The 17,966-nt window shown below is 37.3% G+C and overlaps 1 protein-coding gene across 2 annotated transcripts in view; it reads right to left on the bottom strand.

The window, feature by feature from the left end:
• The window catches only part of vps50 (VPS50 EARP/GARPII complex subunit), a 148,711-nt gene that overhangs the window by 40,343 nt on the left and 90,402 nt on the right, over positions 1-17,966 (bottom strand). The window contains exons 19-23 of one of the 2 annotated variants that reach the window (XM_077195998.1): positions 16,882-17,000; positions 15,164-15,270; positions 14,321-14,442; positions 11,386-11,460; positions 9,864-9,944 (exon numbers count right to left, since the gene is read on the bottom strand). In XM_077195998.1, the coding sequence (XP_077052113.1) occupies positions 9,864-9,944; positions 11,386-11,460; positions 14,321-14,442; positions 15,164-15,270; positions 16,882-17,000 (504 nt within the window). The remainder of the gene's footprint in view (positions 1-9,863; positions 9,945-11,385; positions 11,461-14,320; positions 14,443-15,163; positions 15,271-16,881; positions 17,001-17,966) is intronic. The other variant, XM_077195999.1, reaches the window with a different exon arrangement.

Consider the following 17,966-nt stretch of genomic DNA (forward strand, 5'->3'; position numbering starts at 1 on the left):
CTGTACAGAGAAACTCAGTCTCTGTCAGTCACTTTAAATGAGTGCAAAACACATTTCTATGTAAATAAAAACATTCACTGTCTTTGCACTGTTATGATCCAATAGTTTCTGCTTTTCAATAACACAGCAGAGTGTCCTACCAGCAAACAAGCAAATTAAGGTCACTGTTCTGGTTAAACTTCAAATGCTTCATAGAACATGTGCATACATGTCAATCAAACAGAGCACAACAGAAAGGGCTCACAATATGTGTTTTTATACACCAAATTTTGTTTTAAATTAAGTGTAACTGCAATGGGATCAAAAAATAAAGAAAAATAATGTGATCTTATGTTCACTGGCGCATTATTATGTTGAATGTTATTAAGTTGAGCGTTTCTTCAGCTTCAGAAAATTCCAAGAAAACAACTTTTTTTATTTTTGTTATGGAAACTTTTTACCATATCTTCATCAATTATTATGCTACATTTTTAAATGGCGTTCACAGTATGTATAGTGTGTATAGCAGTATAACTTTAAGACTTAATCTTAAAATGAATCTTCAATCTTAAAATTCATTATAAAACACAAATAATGTCATAGTTAAAATTATGAAAGCTATACATATAAATATATTAAAATGATAAAATATTATTTACTTGTATCTGGGATAAATAAAATGCTAGCTGTGGAATTTGCCTAACCAGAAGGAAAGAAACCACCATCACTTTTATGCTATAAAACAAATACATAATTTGAAGTGCGGCGGAAATGCAGAAAAAAATACCACAAATGACAGAATTCTCCAGTAATTCATATAATGTGTATGTTTACTGTTGTGCTTTATTAAAAGACAAATTATATAAACTAGTAAAAGTGTGAAAAGTGTGTTTTAAAAAAATGCCACAAGTGCCCATAGTTGAAGAAACTTATAGGAAGGAACTCCTACTAGTTAACCTCTTACTTTTACAGATCACTTTATCAGCTTTCCAAGCCAAATCTGGCACGCAAACGGCATGTCCAACCCTTATCCAGTCACTGTTAAAGTACCCTGAATCATTCTGCTCATTACAGCCTTTTTCCAAAAAAGCAAAATCAGACGAAATCTGCCAGACTTCCTTCAAGCAATTTCTTTAAACCTCCCTCCTGCGTTTCACAAGCTAACAGCCCCATACGGTATCTCTCCAGCGGTTTCTCTATGCTTCCTTTAGCCCCAGCTGACCCCCTTCTCTACTCTTCATTGAGTCCTTCACTGTTGAGCTACCATCCCATGTCCTCTCCTCATGCCTGTGTGGGTGTACGCAGGAGCATTTTCACACCAATTAACTCCGACTTTGTGTGTGTGCCCTACTCTCGAGTGGTAACAGAGAGAACAGAGAGCTCAGCCAGTTGGTCCCATCACTGTGTCTGGCTGTCACTTTAGTTTATCGCCAAGCCCAAATGGCTGTTATTTGCTTGATTAACTAGGGTCCGATCCAAACAGGTGGTAGTCGAACCCATAAACTAAACCAAGCGGTCTGAATTTGTCAATCTCAGATGCCTTGTTTGGGGAAAAACGGTAGGCTAATTGTAGACACAAACAGAGTCCCGTCTTTGTATTAGACATTTCACAAGGGGTCTGTAGCTATGCCTGAATTTCATCTGACCAAGAGTACAGACAAATAAATAAACAACAACACCTTACAAACCTAAAAGGAAATATCCAGCAGATTAATGTAGCTTTCAGAAAATCCGATATTTATCGAGATGGTCATGTGACTTTACCTTAATAAATATGAGATCAAATGTGATTTTTCACTTTTCAACACACAAACATTTACATATTATGCATTCACAAACATCAGGATGCATCATATGATGATCAATAATCCTTATTTTTGTATACCACTAGGGAAAAATGTATGTATATATATTTTTTTTTCAAGCTTTTGTAAAATTAATTAGTTCGTATTTTTTTCTTATATTGAGTATCAACATATCACACGTTTCTTAACAAAATATATCACTTAATTATTTTGGCTTTAGCACAACAAATAAAAGCTAATCATTTAATTTGCAAACAACATATTTTCCTTATAATATTTACTGTTTATCATAACCCATAAATGTGTCTATGCATGAAAAATACAAAATGTAAAGCTATGTAGCTACTATTATATTATAGGGGGATCTTCAAATTTGATGGTCTTAGCATCCAAACATTAGAAAATATATTAATTCTGTCAAAACATAATTTCACCTTAAATGAATATAGAATGTTCATTTATTTTCTTATTTTGTAAGTTGGCACTTTTCGCCGTGATCACCCTCGAAGGGTTTATTTTGTGATAATGAATGCCTTATTTAACTCTTAACTAAGTGTGAAAAGCAGTTTAGATAATTATTGTTCATAAATTTAAAATACAGGCTTGGGTCGTTGTAAATATCTGTAGTCACACCACTTCATAAAATTAGGCAGACATCTGTGCCACAAACAAACTATAATTTTACTATTACTCTTCTAAATAAACTCACTGGAGCATGGATAAGCCAATGCTTATAGAAGAACATTTCCAGGCTACCAGCTCACAAATTACAGCTTAATATACAAGCTCTTAAAATAGAAGCTTCAAATATTTCTCACATCTTTAGCAAACATTATATTTACTCTAGCTTAAAATTTGAAGAAATGTCTGGAAATGTTTGGTCTCCGACATTCTCATTTTCTCGAGCTGATAACATATCTGTCCTTTGCTCTTCCAGAGAGACACTGTGCTTATTTTACAAATAACTGAGAATGACAAATACAGTGAGACAAATCGCTACTTTCCATGACACTACTACTACAAAGCTCTGTCTACAAAACAAGAGCATGTGCTGGTTATTGCCAACACCGTACTACATACTTCTGCAGTACATCCTCAAAGCCTTGGCTTTGTAAAATTGTCTGTGGCTATGATGGCATTCAAGGCTTTATACCCACAAAATTGTTCTTAATCCTCCTGGCTTCGAGGTCTAGCATCATAATGGTATTTAGAAAAATATAGTGTACTTCTCACAAGGATTAGCTGGAAGCGCAACCTCTTAAAATATGACTGCTATTGTCGGGACTCGCCAGTATTGTAGTAGCTGATATGCTGCAAGAGTGACCCACTAGGGTCTCAAATAATCTGTGACGGATTCATTACTTACAATGAGGTTACAAAACGTCCACCTTGACACCGAGAGAAACAAGTGAGCATTATAGCATTATATTCTAAGAATAAACCTAAATCTATGCACCTAAGTATCTATGATAATGCCACTTATTTATAAACAATCTTTCTAGTCATTATACACATGCATACGTGTTTGGTATTGAAAAACGTCTTGGCTCCGTGAAGTCAAATTAAACAGATGGTGTTCCCAAGGTACCCCGTTCATAATGGGTTCTTCTTGTAAGTATGTTTACAATGCACTGGCTCCAATATTACTTGATTCTTCACTCTCAAGGGTTTCTGTGAGAAACAGGGCAGAAATGTCAGTTGGCAATTACTGTCTAATGTATTTCTTAGCTCGTTTTTCTTCCTCTCCTAATTTTCCAAATTCGCTTCTCATTAGACGGGTGTCAAACCGAATTAGAGACCTCATTTGCATGTGTTGTGCCAGTCCGTAGCTCTGCTTGTCCCTGCGTTAGAATCTCTTAAATGTCCATTTCTTAAGTATTAATTGAATTTACAGGATGGGATCTCAAAGAAAAGGACAGCTCTGTTGCTTCATTGGGACGAGGGAAATCAAACAAACAGCCTCTGGAGCTCATAAAAGGTGCTTCTTTGAAATAGCAAAGATAAATTGAAATCATTGCATTTCAATTGAGGAAAAGTCACAGGCAATTCACTGTCAATATAGTGCACAAGCTGATGTACTTTCTAAGGGATCACCCTGAGCAGCCATCATGCCCGTCTGTGACATGAGCCAAGTCACAGTGTGCTGGCTCCCACAATCCAACCACAGGCTTAAGTTTAACCGCCAAGCTGGTGAATGAAACAGAGCCATGGCAGACCACAGACTGCCAAAACCTCTGCGACCAGTGGAGGAATGCGCCTCAACGGCATGAAGAAGTGCTAATTTATATCTGATATCAAAACGAACCAGATCAGGACTGATGCCACAATGCAAAAATCTTATTACCAAAGTTTTTGTTGTGCGAGAAGGGAGAATTTTTCAAATCTATTTCAAAGACAATAAGAAATGGCGTTTTCTGCAGCATGTTGACTGCATGCATTCTAAGACAGCTGAAATTGATCATTGTAGAAGATCTATGGCTAGAGTCCAAGTAACCAAAAAAAAAAAAAATGATGGCAAGGATTCAAATAAAACCTTTGTTCCATGCTACATAGATTGTTGATGAACAGAAAAGAAGTTACCAACACTGAAGCACACAAGGATATGCGGTAACACACACAAACCGGTGCTCACACACCTGGAGCCAGTTGTATAAAATTAGACACCATGTTAAGGCTGTGGCTGAATCCGAAATCTCCCCCATCTCCTCAAATAGGGCGTTATTTGTACCAATTTGTAGTGGTGTCTGGAACCATAGTGGACGTTATTGAGTGCACTTATTCAATCCCATTGCACTGCAATAACAACCGATGTACGCCCAACGCCTGTCCGAATTCACTCACTCCTTTTCATTCACTCCTTCAAGTGAACAGTATTAGCGGACTAACGTAGGGAATAGTGAAAGAGGGTTTAGGGGCCGATTCTGGATTCAGCCTGTGTCTTAACAATTATCTTGACCAACTAGCAGTTAGATAAGAGGTAAGTCAGTCTTACTCTTCCAGTTCAAATTAAACCAACCCATCTTTTTAAATAATGAGGTTAAAAAGTGATGATTATATGACTAACTTTTAAAACGGGTCTAAGCAGTTTATGTAACTGTCCAATGAACCGGCCACAAACCTAATTATTAGTGTGTGGTAATAAAAAATCTAAAAAAACAGTTTACAGAGAGCTTGGAAGAAAAGAGGATTGAGGGACTGAATTGCATCACTTGAGAAAGATAATCACAAAACTGCAGATGGCTCGAGGGAGAATTCACTATAAGATCTGAAACAGAAGCCTTCAGCACTGCCCAGTGGACACATCACTACACACTCACTCACACACACACACACACATCTGTGTGTGAACAAAGACAGGTAAATGCACACTCTTTGTCTCAGGCTCTCCTGAAGTAAAAACCCATGATTTGGAAGAGTTTGTGATTCTGAAGAGATTCTAGAAGTAAAAACCCATGATTAAGTAAAAACCCCAGAAGCACCTGTTAGCATGTAAACCAGACAGACAGACAATTGATAGAATGATAGATAGAACGATAGATAGAATGATAGTGTAGGATTGAAAATAATCCAAGATATTTGAAATGAACAAAGACATTTGCTTTACTGTTTTCCACCCCCTATTTCCCCAATTATATTAAGCTTTTGTAACTGCGCTTATTTCCGTTGTTGGTTTAAGTAGCGACAGACAGACAGACAGACAGACAGACAGACAGACAGACAGACAGACAGACAGACAGACAGACAGACAGACAGACAGACAGACAGATAGACAGATAGATAGATAGATAGATAGATAGATAGATAGATAGATAGATAGATAGATAGATAGATAGATAGATAGATAGATAGATAGACAGACAGACAGACAGACAGATAGACAGATAGACAGATAGATAGATAGATAGATAGATAGATAGATAGATAGATAGATAGATAGATAGATAGATAGATAGATAGATAGATAGACAGACAGACAGACAGATAGATAGATAGATAGATAGATAGATAGATAGATAGATAGACAGACAGATAGACAGATAGATAGACAGATAGATAGATAGATAGATAGATAGATAGATAGATAGATAGATAGACAGACAGATAGACAGATAGATAGACAGATAGATAGATAGATAGATAGATAGATAGATAGATAGATAGATAGATAGATAGATAGATAGATAGACAGACAGATAGACAGATAGATAGGCAGAGCTGAGTATCACCATCACAAGGACCAGCTTGTCAATGTAATGAAAAGATCGAATGCTGGCAGATATGTGAACCTGAAGGACTGAAAAGAGAAGAGGTGACAAGAAAAGACATTTGGCTTTCAGTGACGGTCAACGGTCAACTTCAACTTGTTACGGTCAACTTCAAACCCAGAGCTCACTGATTCCCACTGATTCATCCAAAGAACAAAAAGCCATTATAAAATCGCAGCAATAATGGGTTCATAAATGAGGTCTTGTCCACCTTGTTCATGTGCGTGGCATGAATATGTTACACACTCGAAAAATAACATACCTTTGACAAAAATTGCAAAGATGCTGGTGCCTAAATAATGAGTTTTATTTTCTAAAATAGTTGAAGATGACCTAGATTTGACTAATTTAGGCAATACTTAAAAAAACTTGCTCATCTTTATGATAATGATATGCATATGGTAAAAATAATTAAGTTGACTGTAATTACATAAATAGGGGCTAAGCTTTTACAAGGCAGAGGGTGAATAAGTAATAAAATATTTATCAGTCTGTAGAAAAATAGCACCGTGCATGAGGGGGCGGAGCAAAGAAGCTTTCCCTCTAGACATTTTTTTTTTTTTTTTAATCCATACTATCCAAGAAAAGCAGAGATTGGATCTCACAGGAGGTCTGGTCTTGCAAAAGAGGTGATAATGTGTATAGAGCTTTTTATTCTCTAGAGTGATATCATTATATCCGCGCTAGAAAGCAGGCCACAGTAGGTGTACGTACTCATGGGAAATACCCTTCAATCGCTGTCTGCTACAGTGTGTTACTGTGCTTTACTTCATTAATTCTCAAAGTTCTTGGCTCCTATGTCAGATGTGCATCTCACTTAATATAGAAGCTGGTAAGGTATCTTTCCCATCTGGCTCTGATTATAGTAATCATTTATATACGAAGAACGGACCACTGATACCTTATTAAAAAGAGACATGAAATTAAATATGACACAAACAAAATAAGGTTGGGATAGAAGTTATTGATCGTTCAGTCAAATAAACATTTCCAGTAGAAAAAATACTGGACCTTAAAGGGATAGTTCACCCAAAAATAAAAAAAATCAACATTGTCATCATTTACTCACCCTCATGTTGTTCCAAACTTGTGAAACACAAGAGAAGAAATGTTGAAGAACCGTTTTTGTCCATACAATGAAATTAAATGGAGATCAATGCGGTTTTGGACCCCACTGACTTTTATTGTATGGACAAAAACAGCTAAAACATTCTTCAAAATATCCTTCATATAAGTCATCATAAAGGTTTGGAGCAACATTGGGGCGAGTAAATTATGACAAAACATTTTTGGGTGAACTATCCCTTTAAGGCACACTGCCAGGAAAAAAATTGTGAAAAATTATAACTTTTGCTTTTCACTGGTGAAGTATCCTCAAATGAACAGCTTTGTATCTTGTCAACCCCTAAAGGGTTAAATATTAGTATCTTAAATGACTAATGCAGACCTTGCAGGAGCATAGAAATGTATCAACACTGCCCCTACTGCTATTATGAACAAAAATAGCTTCACTACTGACTCACTACACTATCTTTCTTAGCAACGAGGGGGTTAACATCACTGTTTTTTAAGTTTTTGAAATGTGTAGCTTCGTTATTATAAAGATGCTGCACAGACGCAGGTAATTCACAGAATGCTACATCTAACGAGCCAAAACTGACGAAAATAACTAATCTTTTACACTTCTGGTCAAATATTGCACTGCAAACATCAAAAACAGATTTGATTTCTCAGTGCTGGCAAATGACCATGGTATTAGCGGGATAGTCCATGGCTAGCTCATAAATCATCGTCATAAACCTAGAATAATCTTAAACACCTGCCTGTATCTACAGCCAAAAAACGACTGCTCTCATGACTCTTCAGGCCATCAATTTCGACACCATTTCAGACACCTGAGGCCCTGCCAGGCCCTTTGGGATAAGTGATGCCGTCGCTTGATATGTGATGCAAGAGGTGCCAAAAGTCTGGGGGCTGATCTCTGATATGTCCTGGCAGCCCATGGGAACACAGTGGAAATGCAGAAACCTCCCTCTGATGACCAAATAAATGATGGGACGCATGTTGTGTCTTAGTCAGTGGTGCAGGCTAATAAACTGTAGTCTTAATTCACTGCTTGTGAAACAAATTACAACAGTTCTAAGAGGATGGGCGTAGAAGTACCTACTGTACCATACATACGGTATAAACAGACGCAAGTGTTTTTACAGACCTAAAGTTCTGTCCATTTTCTTTTTCTATACCAGACAGCTATTTAAAAACTGTTTTTTCCTGTGATGGCAAAGCTGATCAGCATCATTACACCAGTCTTTAGTGTCACATGATCCATCAGAAATCCTTCATTATGTTGATTTGGGGCTCAAGTAACATTTCCTAGTATTATCAATATTGAAAACAGTTTTGATGTTTAATGTGTGTATATATAAACAATTAAACAAGAACGTGAAAACAAATGATGTACAAAACAATGTCAGAAATAGCATGTCATCCAGAGTGTAGCAAGTCAAACTGCAGGACACTGCTGTCATGAAGGGCTTTCGCACCAGAGGAATCTTTTCATAGTTTCTAGTTCCTAGAAAGTATCCGCCATTTTTAAAAAGGCTGTGTAAACACACAGACTATAGCATATATATTTACTCCACAAACTAACTCTATAAACATGGAAAACAGTGATAGATGGGCCTCTTAAACTTTACGCTGACGAGAAAATCCAACGCAACTGTGAGGGGACCAAGCCAAACATGATTATGTATTTCTGCTCAGCTAGCATCACTGGACATCAACCACACGGCATATGCTATTAACTTTTCATTACTGTCTACTTTCTATGTATAAGTTTTATCTAATAATTAGACGGGACTGTTAGACAGATCGTAAACTAATGAACACGGAGAATGCGAGCATTGTTTGTTTGCCCAGACTATGGCGTTCTCAGTGGCGTCAAAAGAAAAGTCACAACAAGCGTGGCTTACGTTTCTACTGGCGGTGCGAATGCAACCAGAAAACGTTCCTAGGGGAACCATTAGTTCTCAGGGAACCATCCTGGTGGTTAGTTCCTAGAACTATCTGGTGCGAAAGCCTCTATTGTTTGACATGCCAGGTCAACTATCCACTTAAAAAAAAAAACTTTTCTCTTGGCTCTGTTTGCTAAATGGAATAGAAATATTTTGCTGAGCTAATCATAAAATAGAATTGGGAGTGACTTATCTACAGAAAGATACCTGTCAAGCTTAATCAAAATACAGCCAAAAGTAAATGCAATTTCAGACTGGGAATGCTCTTACGATTAAAAATGCTGTCTAGGTAGGTTAGGTTTATTCTTTGAGACAGAGCCATAGACTGACCACTAGAACTTGCATGTCTGACTGGATAAAAACAATCATGATTCATTATTTCATGCAAACTAGTAGCCTACCTTTTCTTGCTCTCTAACATTCAGGCATCTGTGGAAAGGATCCTATATAATAACTGCCTATTTGAGCAGGAGGTAGCGGTATATGGTGCACTGGGTATCAGGCCTTTGGCCCAGACAGCCTTAATGGGTGCAACCATGGAAACCAAAGGACATCTATTACAAGAGTCCGGGGCCATCTAAGTGTACTGACGGTGATTAACTCACCTGTGGCTGCTATAGCTGAAAGTAAGAGATGGCGAGAGGCTATAGGGATCTCAAATAAATGCACACTACCATTTTCACTCGGATTCATAATGGTTATATAAGAGAGGCCAAGAGAGGAGATGAACCACAGGAGTGAGACTGAAAGAGAAAAAAAAAAACAGAAAGAGTGCATTAAAAATGCCATGTTTTACTCACCACGTCTATTAGGCTCTCCTGGATTCGGCTGAGCGTAGTCCTCAGTCTGCTGCTGATCAAACCCAGCCCAGAGGATTCATACTATAAGAGACAGCAGAACACACCCCGTGAGAAAGAGACTCCCTTGCTTTCCAATCAGACTATTGGAATACAGACACTCAACAAAGTGCAATCTCCAAAGCCCTAGAATGCACACACCACTGATCATCTCCAGGAAACCATTCAATACACACAGCTCCCACAGGCCTAAGTGTGGTTCATGACTTATGTTAATTAATTGCAATTTAATTTTTCATTAAAAGGGAAGGATGAATGGGACTGGTAAATCCTTCTGTGATCGTTCAATGGAAATGTATTTACAAATGTCTTTAATATGCAATAGATCTGACATTAATGACAGAACGGCAAACATCAGTTCAACTTTACTATGGGAACAAAGCAGTAAATCTCTAAATAGACGTCAGTAAGAGCTTTTTAATAGAGTAGCAATGAATTTACAGTAGATATAACAAGAATAATACTGTACATGACTTCATAAAAGATTTAAGGATTAAAAGTATAATCCTTAAATCCCTTTCAAACCACTTTTTGTGTAATCCAGTTCAAGATGCAAAATCAATAGTTAAATCTTTATTTGAGAAAACGAGCTGACTAGGACTATGATTATAAATGTTTCACCAGCATTTGCAAGCAACAAAAAGATTTTACAGAAACCTCCCATTAAATTGAGTTCATAATATATATTATAATAGAAGTACATTATTTAAAAACTATATATATACACACACACATATATATATATATATATACACACACACACACACATTTCCCATGAGCTGAACTCAAAGATCTAAGACTTTTTCTATGGTCTGTTTAAGGAAATGAAAATAGAAAAGGCCTATTTCTCTTTTGCCGAGATAATCAATCCACCTCACAGGTGTGGCATATCAAGATGCTGATTAGACAGCATGATTATTGCACAGGTGTGCCTTAGGCTGGCCACAATATCCAGCATCTAGAGTGGCCTTTTATTGTGTTACAGCATCTTGATATGCCACACCTGTGAGGTGGATGGATTATCTCGGCAAAGGAGAAGTGCTCCCTAACACAGATTTAGACAGATTTGTGAACAATATTTGAGAGAAATAGGCTTTTTTTTGTCTACGTAGAAAACGTCTTAGATCTTTGAGTTCAGCTCATGAAAAATGGGGGCAAAAACAAAAGTGCTGCGTTTATAATTGTGTTCAGTATATATATATATATATATATATATATATATATACACATACACACACACACACACACCCACAGTAATATACATACAATACATTTGGGCTGGGTATACAAAAAGTTCTCTAAACGTCTTGCAAAAAAACTAATCTACATCAAACCATACTAGGAAAATAAAGGACACTGCAGTGAATTGACTAAGGAAATATATAAAATATGAGTAAGGGGGTGAAAACACAGCACACAATGGCAGACATATTTACTGCCGAAGAGCTCCACACAGCAGTCTTACCCAGTAACCAGGGATTGTCTGTCTGGACACACCAGGTTGAGAGCTTTGTGAAGGCAAAGATGCAGATTGGTAGTGCTTTGCATTGAGAAACAAAAAGAAAAACAAAATCGACACAAAGTAAATACTGAAATAGCAAAAAAAGCCTGCTTTTTGAAGATGAACTAAAATATGTGCATTTATGGAATTTACCAGGAATTTATAGCAGTGTTAAAAGCAGCCAATTTAAAAACAACACTTAATCATTTAAGAAAATCAATGACTTCCACCATATTTGTGCAACCGCCAGGCCACAGGAAAAGTACAGCCTGGCATTGTGCAAATTAACTCTTTCATTTACATGGTGAACAAATGGGGGGACAATAAAACTTTAGTCTTTCTCTGACTTTAACATTTTTGCAAAGTTTCCAAATGACCAATCTGTTAGCGTGACAGTTGCATCTTCCTGTCCATTACTAACTGTAGCTGCAACACTTAATAAGCAATACTTAGGCCTTTCCCTATACTCAAACACTGCATGATCCTGGAGGTGATCCATTTTCAGATAAGCCACTTGCATATCGTTCCCCGTTCTTTCCATTCATTGCCTTTAAGCGAAGTTATTACCTAGAGGCAAGAGCAATGAATGCCAAGACCAATGCATCTTAAATTATGTGCATGGCAGAGCTGATACTCTGGCAGAATACAATGGCGTAGACCTTTCAGATCCTAATGTTGTTCATTACTAAATTAAATGGCGCAATACATAATCTCCATCTCCATATGAGATTGAATGTCTTGTGTGTTTGGAGTTAGCCATGGGTGAAAGTGAATCCAAATGAGCATATCAATTCCAGCAGCTTTGTAAATATTTTTTATAAGTAATGATATTTACTTTTTTGTCTCCATAGGCTTTTATACGAGACCGCCTGCCTCTGATACTGAAAGATACTGTTATTCATTTGAGAATTTAAAAAGTTTCCATTAGTGACAGAAATCCCTCTCACGCTATTTCTCTTGGTGTCCGCTCAGAACGAGGCAGAGAAAACCAGAACAGAAAGATGAGATGTGTTGTTTTATTTAATGTGCCTTCAAAGCTGTCGGGTGGGTTACAGGCAAAGCGCTCAACATCGTTGTAATCTGACAGCTGATCTCGTAGTGCCTATATCTAGTCTCCCTCAGAATTGCTGCTGGATTTGGTCAGGATGGAGTTTAAGTGAAATGCTCTGTGGGCAGCACTTAATATCAATGATAATACACCACACTGTCATTCAGAAAAAGGGCATGGGGGGGGGGGGGGGGGGGTGTTGTTGCCTTGGCAAGTGTGAATTATATCTCTCTTGTTCACATTAGTTCCCATGAACAGTGGGAAGTGGGTTTCAAAGTCAAATTCTAAGGTGAAAACTTGCACATCAGCAAAGACAGGTTTTTAGAAAGCTATTTAAACCAGATCACTATTGAAGACTTATCAGGAGCCCTGTCTTGATGTATATATATATATATATACACATATATATATATAAATATACATACATACACAGAGAGAAAGCGAGAGCGAGAGAGAGCAAGAGAGAGCGAGAGAGAGAGAGAGAGCGAGAGAGAGCGAGAGAGAGAGAGAGAGAGAGAGAGAGAGAGAGCGTTAAATTCTTCTCAGAGCCCCCTTCACTTCCTTCGTTTTTTTTCAAAATGGAATGATCTTGTTTAGGAATGACTTATGAGAAACATCACGTATGATGCTAAACCACAAGTGGAAGCCAAATTGAGTGCAAGGACTTCTCCAGCTCTATAGTGTACAAGGGCACTGGCCTCAATCCCCCAGCACGAACGCATTTACTTTTGATTTAACACTGGCTCGGCACAGCAAACAAACAATTATTTGCAAAGCATACAGAGTGCAAATGGCATTCTTCTGTGATAATATGGAAATAAAAATGTCAGAACAACTGTCAAATCCCATGACAGAAACACTATTTCTCAGTTTTTGAAGGACATAGACTCCCTCTAGAAAACAGCAAGCCATTGGTTATGCCAATCAAAGCCTAAACTGATGGGATGGTTACTAGATAGGTTTAGTCTTGTGAAATAGTTCTCATAATGTCAGGATATCAACAATGAAACAATGGAATTGAATAATATTATTGGCACACCAAGGAGCCAACTGCTTAGTTTCTTCTGCCCAGAGAAAAGGGTCATAGCATCTTGAAGTCTACCTAGAACAAACATTTTTTGAGGGTGTTTTAGGTGGTAAACAGTGAGCTGGACAAGTAAGGGCAGCTGTGAAACAAGTTGGTATACGATGTGGGTGTGGAGGTCTGTTTGCAAGGCACTTAATTATTTCTCACTTATTTTTGTCTTTGACTCTCAATCTAATATTATTTGGCACGACTGGGCTTTCAAAACTGATAGCCAATTCGTTTAGCCTAAAGCTGTGTTTATTACAGCTTTGAGAACAGTAGTGTGACAGCACAAGCCTACATAGAGAGATCTGCAATGAAATGATGCATTAACTTCTCCAGGAACAATTTTCTCTCAATACTCCCCCCTAAAAGATCAATGAAGCACATTTATCCAATTCTGTATGCACGTATGCAATGTTAAGTTACAGTAGAGTTAAAATACTATACAATATATACAAACCTAATCTTTAAGAATGGTGAACATCTGCATACCATTGAAAAGATTGCGAATTCGTTCCGACATTTACACCTTTCTTGATGTTCAGAGTACAGCTTCCTGAGGAAAACTCTAAGCCTAAACGCTTGCTCACATGATAATGGAAGTAATTATAGAACAGTGCCCATAGGGCTCACAGACATTAGAAGGAAAAACAATGAGTGTACCGGTAGGCTTTTCCTAATGAACACCACAGCAAGAATCCAATTGTATATAATAAATATTTCATAATGTTGAGTATTAACACTAAACATGAAGGAGAACAGCAATGCTTTAAAATGCATACCATGTCATTACGGCCAAAGAAGGTGTAGACGGCATAAAGGTAGTAATCAAAGAGCTGAGACACACAGTGGATGACATCAAAGGCAATGGGCTTCAGAATGTTCATCATCTGCATGTATTTCCCTATAAAAGCAAAATGAATCAAGAAAAATGTGAAATATATAAGCAAGGCAAACAAACAAGGTTCACAGACTGAATATAAAACCACAAAGATTAAGAAAAGGGAAATATGAATGCAGTTAGTACAATTGTTTGGCAAATGTCCTATTCAAAGCCCTCAAGTCATATTTAATAGAACTATTTTGAAAACGGTCTCTTGTTTTGGACCCCATTGACAAAACAATTCTTTAAAAAAAATCCTCTTTTGTGTTCTGTAGAAAAAGAAAGAGCTGAAAATGTAACCAGAAGGTGTTTAATCAATTTTAACATCTAAATGTAAGAAGTACTCCTGCTGACTGTAGCAAAAACGTTAGCGCTTTCATCAAAACACCACAGAAAAACACACCCATGGGTTTATGACTGCATCTTTTTGCAGTTTGATTCTGTTAGTTTAGCCTAAACTGAACATTTAAAGATGAATGGTCTCTTAGCCATTATCTCGTTCAACACACATTCAAACACACATTCAAATGAACCTGAAGAGATGAGCAGGCACAGGCTCAAAATGGAGTTAATGACCGGAAGCTGAAGCAGAACACAGCTGAGTCGAAGTATGCACCTCTTTCATCGTAATTCAGCTATTAGTTTGTTAATTAGAGTGCAAACTGCCCTCCCTTTCTTAGGGTCAACTTTATTATGTACCACCGGTCTTGCACGGGTGTGAGGTCAAAGGTCAATTACTCACCGACCAGGCGAATCACGTTGAGGGTGGTGTTGGTAAGGATGGGGGCATTGGCTCGGTTCAGATTGTAGTCGGACCTCTTCCGGCTACGAAGTGTCTCTCTGGACACGCTGATTAAGGGGGAACAGCAGAGACACACAGATCCATGATGAGCATTACAGTTTAATGAGCTTCAAAACTGAAGAGTCTCGTTCACAAACTTCGTTCATTAGCCTGGGTTCAGATTTAACCGAAGTCAGTCTTCTTGGTTTTGCAGAACAGATTGCCTGATTGAGTTGCGTTAGAAGTTAGTTGCTGGAAGCGGTTGACCAATCACAACACACTGCTCCAACCAACCAGAGAACATTGTTTGTTTGTTTCTTTGTTTGTTTTGGAAGGAGCGGCTTCATAGAGACAGGAACTAAATAGAGCGTTAACTGACAAACTGGGAAGAGAGGAGCAGCAACAATGTCAAATATGCATGAAAACCTATTCTAGTAGACCCCAAAAACTTTGTAAAAGGTATTAATATGGCCTCTTTAATTTGCACTACTGGATATTCAGGGTTCAGTAAAAATGATGCTCAACTTACGGGACTTGTGGCATAAATTAACTGCATTGCAATGTCATATACCGTAAAAATAATGATTGAAACCGCTTTACAGTTCAAATAATACACAAGTTTAAAAAAAAAATTTAACTAATGTAAGTGCTTTTATAAAATTATAAGCTACACATTTCTGCTTTTAAATACTCTTAAAATAGCCCTCTTCACTTTCATTGTAAGTACCTCACTATAATCTCCATTTTTGCATTCTTTTATTTAAAGAAAATAAAGAACAAGACAAAATTATTTCTTTGGTAATTAACATTGTCACAATTCTTCACAAATTGACTGAGCTTTGCGTGTATTGAACCGGAATATTCCAGATGTATTCTAAACAGGCATTGAAGTCACAGATTGTGAGGGGGAGTCACATCATCACATTTAAGAAACCTTATGTCATTTTAAATATGCAAAACATTAGATCCCTCGAAATGTGAAGTCTCTAACAATGAAGTGTCACAACATGTAATGCGGCAGCTGATTTACTGCAGGGAGAACTGTCAGTCACCTTCGTGAGGAACAAACAGGCTTTAAATATTCATCAGGGTTCACAGTTTAATCACATTCCTAATCATTCTCTTGATTTATGATATTTCTATCACACTTAGACACGGAAAGCAAGCCAAGAGTAATTAGGAAATGCAGGGAAAAAATGCTCATGTAGTCGGCAAAACAGCCACATGGTGCAATTCTGAAACGAGCCATTTTAACAATCTCCTTGAGACCGTTTTATTTAACTTCAAAGCTTCGAATGGTTCTAAACGGGAGCCTTGTGGACTTAAAAGGCTTGTTCATAAAATAATTAAAGCATTTCTCCCTGATAAGAGGGTAATGATAGCTTGTGTGTTCACTGTACACTGGATGAATTTAAACTAATTTAGCTGCCTGAGTGGGAACATGTAGTCCACAAATGATAAGTTTGCTGCCTCCTGAACTTCCCTTGGGTTAATGAACCGATTCATGACCTGAAACTACAGCACACTACAATTTATAAAAACAAGCCTTTTTATACTTGATGAACATGCGTCGGCATTCATACCATGCATTTCTAAACTGAATGTCGAGATACCAGTCTGTGGGCAATTGTTAGCTGATCTGTGTGACGTGAGTAGTTAGATGATGACTCAGTACTGACCTCTTCACTGGAGCGTCTCCTGTCTGTTCATCTACATAGTCTTGTTTCAGCTCTTCGGGTACATCACTGTCACTGTCGTATTCCTGATACACACTCTTTTCCAGCTCATCTGACTCGTACTGGCGAGAGAGGAAATGGAACGAAAAAAACAAATCATAACAGCGGAGCCGAACATATTACCATTCAATATTTTGGGGGCATAAGATTAAAAAAACAGAGACATTTATAATTTTACAAAAACTTCTATTTCAAATAAATGCAGTACTTTTGAACTTTCTATTCATCAAAGAATTCTGTAAAAACTGTATCAAGGTTTCCATAAAAATATTAAGCAGCACAACAGTTTTCAACATTGATAATAACAACATTAATTATAACAATTTCTGAAGGATTAAGATCTTAAATGCAGCATTGGTGAGCATAAGACAACCTTTTTCAGAATAAAGCAGCTATTTCTTTTTTATCAGGGATAGCAGATAACTGATGTTTAAAAGGAGAAAATAAACTAAGCATATCACAAAACTAGCACAAAGATTCAGCCTTAATTCTCTAAGGTTCAGAGCTTGACTAATAGTGTTATAATGTTGTTAATGTACCACTGTCAAAACCGTGCTGCAGATTCAACATAGATAAATGTAACATCAAACAACTCATACAGTCCGACAAGATACAGATTGAATGTAAAGTTGATAGACGCCTCACATTGTATCTAGTTACTAACAAAACAGCATGGAATACTTAACACAATGAGCTTATATGCGAAACACTTTGTTCTCTCTCAGGGTGCACTTGTACCGAGGGCTCACACACTCTGTGTCATCAACATACAGCATTTGTTTTCATTACAGAAGCATCATCAGATATGCCAAGCACATGAGAGCTTTAATAATGAGTATTCTCTCCACATAGAGGTAATAGCCTTTGTCAATAGTTATAAGGACAATAAGCCACTTAACATAAAAATATTTACACATCAAATTTTCACTCCCATTTACATTTATAATCGAAAAATATTCAACCCTCATTTCAAATCAGATTTATTGGCAAGATGTACAGTCTTTCAGCTGTGTACAATGAACAACACG

This window comes from Siphateles boraxobius, unplaced genomic scaffold, assembly GCF_051911475.1.
Source record: "Siphateles boraxobius isolate OS27281-9 unplaced genomic scaffold, OSU_SipBor_1 35, whole genome shotgun sequence".
In the NCBI taxonomy this organism is placed as follows: Eukaryota; Metazoa; Chordata; class Actinopteri; order Cypriniformes; family Leuciscidae; genus Siphateles; species Siphateles boraxobius.